Genomic DNA, 6,820 nt, shown 5'->3' on the forward strand with positions numbered 1-6,820 from the left:
ATCTGAATTAACCAAAGCTGGGGATGTACAAAGGATTTAAATCAAAAGCATGGAGGCCTGCTCTGGGACCCGCCTCTCAGACCGGAGTAGCCCGTTTCACTTCACCCTGAATTCTTGCTCCTTCTGAGCATGAGCACACACTCAAAATGAACGTTTAGCTAAGTCCCATAGATTGGCGACGTCCGTTAATTTGCACTGGCTTTCCGGAGCATCCCAGCGAAGGCCAGGGCTGTGGAAGGGGCAGCCTGAGGAGCTTGCGCAGGAGCGACGGGGCCTGGGGCTCCAGTGAGCCGGGTGGAAGCTCCTTGACCGCACACGTGTTTTCTCTGATGCTTGCATGGTGGTTTCCCAGAGCAGGTACCCTTGGAAAACCCTCTTGCAAGTGTGCYGTGAAGGCCCATTGCATCTGCGAGTGCTAGAGCTGACACTAGAGCCGTGGCTGCTGTTTTTAGGTCYTTGCATGTTTAATTGTTAGCAAAGAGGCTAAACCTTTAAAATCTGGATGCTTCCTCCAATTTCCAGGCCCGGAGAGGGCTCCTCTCGCCTCTCCAGGAGCACACAAACCTTGCTGACATCTTTGTCCAGCAGCTTTACCCAGAGCCGTGGTCCTGCTGGAGGGCTACGGGGGGTCGGACTGGTGCAGGGCTCCAGCCTGGTCGAGCCTCGCTGAAAGCGCGTCCGGCAGCAGGGAGACAAAAATCCGCGTGCCCGCGTGACGAACCACGTTGCAATTGCTTACGAGCGGTCTAAGCCGTTAAAATCCCAGCTCGACCGAGCGGGGAAAACCCCAGCTTGCTTCCCATACGGACTGGAACGTCCTGGTGGGAAAAGTGGACAAGGAGCCGGTCCGTGGGAAAAGAGGAGCCCCGGAGCCGGGGGCGGCGGGAAGTCGACCCCCGGGGGCAGGCGGTTTCCTGTGAGTTTTAGCCTCTGATGGGAGCGGGATTGGGGGGTGTCACCGAGCTGTTCCTGGACGGTTCCTCCTCGCCTGCAGCCAGTGCGAAGGGAGGAGCTGGGACTTCCCTGCTCCCGGGCCCTTCGGGCTGCCGGCAGCTCCGGCTCTGCAGTGCATCCCTGCAGCCGGCAGCCCAGAAACGCTCGGAAAGCCCTTCCTCCACGCCCCTGAAGTCGGAGCGGGGTTTCCAGGGAGAGGATCCTCCCCTGCACGTCAGGCTGCATTTTTTTYCTTCTAGTAACAGCCAGGCATTTAATTATATCCAAACTTAAACTTCTGCAGAAAAACGTGCCGTGCCTTGCGCCCCTGCCCGGCAGCTGTAGTCCGTCACCGCGATGGATTTCTGGTGTGCAACTTGTCTCGCGCCTCACCCATTGCAACATCTTTCTGGAGAACTCGGTGCTGCTTCCACCTTGTCCTCTCCTCGCCCTGCCGCCTCTCTTGGCAGCTCCTGAGCTGGAGCTGTGGGGCTTGCAGCAGCGGGCGCTTCTCAGGGTCCTCGTGCCCGGAGAGTCCTGCTGCACGGGGGGCGAGCGCCGGGCAGAGGCTGCCCGCTGGCCCCTGCCTGCCCTTGGGCTTCTTCCAGGCTACGTTGGGGGCATTAAAAAAAAAAAAGGGAAAAATGAAAGGCTGTGCTCCGCGTCCGCGCTGCGCCTGCTGCCCGCGCTGGGGCTGCCCGGTGCTGGCGCCCCAGCGGGGTCCGGGGACGTCCCGGGCTCGTGCCGGGAGGGCCCGGGGCAAGGAGAGGAGGAACCGAAGGCAGCCGCGGGTCGTGCCTGGGGATGGCGGCGGGGGGAGCCGGAGCCCGAGGGCGAGGAGGAGGGTGTAGGARGCAGCAGGGAGGCCGGTGACGATATAAAAGCGATACTGAGAGCACCTGTAAGAAGGGAAAGAGCTCAAAGGGAGCGCGGGGCCACGGGAAGGGCTGCATGACAAGGCTTCGACTTGCTTCTCCAGCGTGGTCTAGTAATGTCCACCCGCAAAGTTGYCAGTGCAAAGCGGCCACAAATACGCCATATGCCCGCGCTTATTTTTCTACGGAGCACGCGTTCTCCGTCCCCCTCGCTTGTGTGGATGTTGCAGTATGCAGCAGAGAATGTACCACTGCCTCCGAAACCGCTTGGGCAGCCTGGTACCACTGATAACTCTGCACTTCCCTCCCTTCCTCTGGCCTTGGAATAGAGAGTATTTGCATTCAGATGGTATCTGCTTAAATATTTGTGCACTGTTTCCAGCCATGTGCCTGAGCACGTCCAGAACGCTGATGGCTGTAGGTGGCAAACGCCCCCGCAGAGCCTTGACACCGTTTTTAGCTCCTGGTTTGTAAGCAGGAAACTGAGGCGCAGCAAGACGAGGGAGACGGCTTGGCGTCTCCGTCTGCAGCCCTCTCCGTGCGGCCGTCAGGCGAAGGCGGCTGAAAGCTTCTCGGGAGTCTTTGCTGGTGGGAACCCTGCAGCGGCCCGAAGCGCTGTCCCACCCGGCCCCGGCGCCGGGAAACTCTGCAGGCTTCAAATTAGGCCTGGCCCCAGCTCCAATGAGGAAGTTTCGGTGCATACGCTTGGCCTATGTTAACGAAATGAGAGTGGAAGGGAAATAAAAATGACTCAGGATGACAATTCCTGTATAATCATTTCCACAGTGGCCTTTGGCTCCAATGCAAATCAGCRAGCGCCCAGCCCGCTGAGGCGCTCTTCCTCATACCGGGCAGACGGCCCGCCCTCGCTCAGCGCAGCTCGCGGGTCCGCAATCCCTCCGGAAGAGACCCCCCCCCAAAAAAAAAAAGCCAGGATCTTGCTCAAAGAAGAGGCTCTGGATGCCATGTCTGGAGCCGTTGCTCGAGCGTGGCCACGGCCCCCCGCCGCACGCTGCGTTGGCAGGGCTCGGTGTCAGCGGCTCTGCTCCAGCCCGTCCCCATCCGGGGGGCTACGGCACGGGAGGGACCCGACCCCGGCCGGGAAGAGCGCGCGCGGTCGCGCTCCGCTCCATCGACTTCTGCGTGGTCACGTAACGATCCCCTGTCCGCGGCTAAAATCAGTCTTGCTCTGCAACACAATGCTGAAAGGGCAGATACAGATGGAAAACTGAGGGAAATTATTTTATTTGTATTAAAGCTTAGGAAAACACCCAGAAATAATCTAGTTAAGGCAACACAGTCCAGCATTGCAGAGGAGAGGGGTGAGGCYCAACGCCTGAATTTCAAGGGTGGAAGGCAGCAGTGCTTGCTCCCTGGCTTACACTCCCCTTTTCCTGCGGAAATCCCCTTTGGAAAATCTGAAGGTGTCCAGGTTCAGACTGGAGCAGGGCTCTAATAAACGAGAGGGAAGCCGGGCACGGGGCTGCTCTGCAAACCTCCGGACTCCCCACGCGAGTCACCCTAAGAACGTGCTGGGTTTCCCCACAGAGCAGCTCCGTGTCCCCTTTCCTCCACCAGCATGRGGCCACAGGGCAAAGAGCTGGAGCAGGGGGCACCAGGGAGCCAGGAGGTTGCTACCAAACGGTGTCACAGATCTGTCTCTGGGCTAAGCAATCTGACACTTGTGTGACCGAGGGGGAATCCCGGCCCCCTCCTTGCCTGTGACAAAGGGCACAGGAAACTACACCTACATGTACTTCTAAAATTAGCYGCAGTGGAAAGGCTGAGAGCTCAAAGCTCTACAGACACCTTATTCCTAAGGAAGTGAACCACCTAACATCCCATGTGCATCTAAACCTATAGGTCCACCAGCTGTCAACTGTTTCTTAAGAGTAACCACGTGGATCCCACATGGATAATGAGTTATTTCACAGAGCAGAGAGGAATTTTGACTTTTTTTAATAAATACATCTCACATGTACCAAAATAATTATAAACAAAATGTACAGTATTTACAAGCTATACAATTGCTAAGAAGCGTAGCAATTATGACACACATTACGTGAAACACATTGTTTCCAATGCCCACAGTTAGCATGATTGCTACCTCTCCCGTGACAGCCAAGAGGACTCCTTTGGTTGATCCTCTCTGTCTGCTATTCCCCCAAAAAGAGCAGCTGAGGTCAGTCAGTAAGGTGAAGTATCACCAGCCCAACAGAAATCTAAGAAACAGTCTCCAAGAAGATGGGACGTTTACATGAGCCTGTCTTGTCATGAGTGGACAAGTATTCCTCGTAGCATTTAACATCTACAGACAGATCTTGGATGCATTTCTGTAAATAGTATGTTGGATCTGCAGTCYGTTTTCTTCATACTGTTAATGTTTGGATATGAGGTTCCTTATCAAGTGGTGTAAATAAGCACAGATTTATAGTGATGTTACATATCCCACTCATGTTATTTAACCAGGGTCAGAACATGGAAGCTTGCTGTTAGAATTAAGTGCTCCTTGCTGGGCAGTGTAGTATTTTAGTACATTTTTCTCCCTCATTTTGTTTTTTTAAAAATGAAGAACGCCAGTCCTTTTCCTATACATATGTACACAGTCACTTCCTTTCAAGAGACCTCTGCTTTAAAATGCCAGCTGTCGTCCTCCAATAAGGCAGTCATCATATATAAGCTGGAAGAAAAGAAAAACACATACACAATGTTAAACTTCTTGTGAGTATCGTATCTTCTCAGGGAGAATAGTCAAATTCTGCTTGCCCTGCTTTCAGTAGCATGCACAATTTCTACACAGCAATGGTTACATTTGCTACCATTTGCAATTTACAGCACTGAGAATGTTAGAAAAATAAATGATGAGGAGGGGAAAACAACTAAGACTGCATGTCACAAAATTCTGCAGGTAGCAGCAGCAGGACAATGTTCAGAGAATCATGCTCTGTGCAATGAATCTCCATTCCCTAAGGTATCTTTTTTGTATTTTACTCTTACATTTATTCCATTTACATGTTGGYCCAACTGCCACACTTCCAGTGTTTGACACTATCCTTATTTTATGGGGATATTTATACTTGTATGTTGTATTGTTAAAAAGTCACCCATATGTCAAAGCACCAAAAAACCCCACAATTTAAGCATATAAAAAGGCAGGCTTTGGCTCTTCCTATGAAAAGGTGCAAATAGCTACTTACTTCATCCTCCGTGAATTCAGATTCCGATTCACTGCTCTCCTCATCCTCACTTTCTGGCAACATTTGCAGGTCAACTGTGGTCAACTGCTTCAGCTGTTCCTGAATGCTGGAGTTGTSTCTTCCCCACGTGAGCTGATACGGGGAATAGCCCTGGTAGGTCACTTTATTCACATCTGCCCCATGTTTCACCAGAAGTGATACCAGGTCTGAATTCTGCAGGTCTACAGCCAAGTGTAGTGCAGTTCTTCCATTGCATGGYTCCTGCAGGAAAATAACCCAAGATGTTTCATGTTAGAAGAGCCAGGCTTTCCAGTGCCAGAACTGCTGATTCTTATGGCTACACAACTCCGTTCAGTTAAATTCACARATAAACTACATACCTGAGCATTTACATCGGCTCCTAAGGACAGCAAGTATTCAACAACAGCTAGATACCCTTGAATAGACGCCAAATGGAGACAYGTATGTCCTGTAAAACACAAATGAAGGCAAAATTTGAGTAATTCTRATCTAATGCCTTATCTTTCACTTAAAGCCAGGACGACAGAATATCTAAGTCGACAATTTATCCAAGGCAAACGGGTATTTTCCAAGAAAGTCTTCCAACTTCCAATGTATACGGCCAACAGGGAAAGACTTTGGAAAGATTTCTTAGCTTTATGTTTATTCTAGTGTTTGGCTCCAAATTATTGTAACAAAAAAATAGAATAGTTTATTTTGAGTGTTTCTAAGTTAATTAAATTCTGCAAAAGTAGTCATTAAAAATGCAGAGTTTAGAGTTACRGAAGCCAGTGATCATCAGTAAGGAGGCCCAGAAACCAATTAGGGAAATCTTAAGGAAATCAAACAGTACTATGTACTTTGGCTTCCTCAACCTTCTCCACCTTTCCAGAGGTCTTTGAGATCTCCAGAACAAGAACCCTGGGCTCGGTGCAGTGTACTGGTGTTCCRGCACAGCAGGTTGTGCATACCGTTGTAGTTGGTTGCCTGTAGGACAGGGAGGAGGTGGTGCTGCTGGCAGTACTGCGTGAGGACGCTGACGCTTGCAAGGGAGCCCTGCTCACAGGCGATATGGAGCGGCGTGTTCCCTCGGAAGTCTCTGATTTCTGGGTCACATCCTGCCTTCAGAAGATTCTCTGCAATTTCAGGCTGATCGGTGATAACGGCCAGGTGAAGCGGGGTCTGCAGACAGAAGGGAAACCACAGGATGGTAAGCAGCACTACAAACACGGTGCACAGCAGTGCTGGAACAAAACAGACCACCATGGGTGACTTCTGCCCAATTGAAAACAAACCCCATAAGTGTTTTATTTTTTCTTTAAATGTTTCCTGATACATTGCACAGTTGCTTTTTTTTTTTTTGTCAGGAAGTGACAAACTCCGAGCTGTCCGTACACCAAACTGCCCTTCGAAGGGTATCATTAACGTGACAACGAGGACGGGTGCCACCCGCTGCATCATATTTAAAAAAATGCCGCTGCTGGCGTTGCTCGGGGAACCAGCTGGAGTCACCCGGGCGCTGTTCTGAGCGCTTTAACGTCCGCGCAAGAGGGGTAACAGTAACTAAGAGCGCGCCTGCTCCCGGGGGCGGCGGGCGCGGAGCGCTACCTGGCTGAGGCTGTTCTGGAAGTTGAGGAAGGCCCCGTYGCCGGCCGTCTGCCGGATCACCTCCAGGCTCAGGGCTTTCTCCTCATGAATAATCGCCAAGTGGAGAAAACTGCGGGGAATAACGAAGTTTAACTAAGTTAAGGCGCAAGGCAGCAGGGACGCGCCGCTCCCCCCTCCCCCCCCCGGCCGACGCGCGCAGGGCGGCGG

General features: G+C 52.1%; 1 protein-coding gene across 1 annotated transcript in view; it reads right to left on the bottom strand.

The window, feature by feature from the left end:
- Nucleotides 1–3,751: 3,751 nt before the first annotated feature.
- Nucleotides 3,752–6,820, bottom strand: part of NFKBIA (NFKB inhibitor alpha) — a 5,567-nt gene continuing 2,498 nt past the window's right edge. Inside the window, exons 2-6 of the mRNA XM_085301818.1 lie at nt 6,614–6,745; nt 5,977–6,187; nt 5,386–5,474; nt 5,006–5,266; nt 3,752–4,488 (exon numbers count right to left, since the gene is read on the bottom strand). Of these exons, the coding sequence (XP_085157944.1) occupies nt 4,441–4,488; nt 5,006–5,266; nt 5,386–5,474; nt 5,977–6,187; nt 6,614–6,745 (741 nt within the window). The 3' untranslated portion in view covers nt 3,752–4,440. The remainder of the gene's footprint in view (nt 4,489–5,005; nt 5,267–5,385; nt 5,475–5,976; nt 6,188–6,613; nt 6,746–6,820) is intronic.

The sequence above is a fragment of the Rhea americana genome, unplaced genomic scaffold (genome assembly GCF_003343005.1).
Source record: "Rhea americana isolate MKP2758 unplaced genomic scaffold, rheAme1 scaffold_18, whole genome shotgun sequence".
NCBI lineage: Eukaryota > Metazoa > Chordata > Aves > Rheiformes > Rheidae > Rhea > Rhea americana.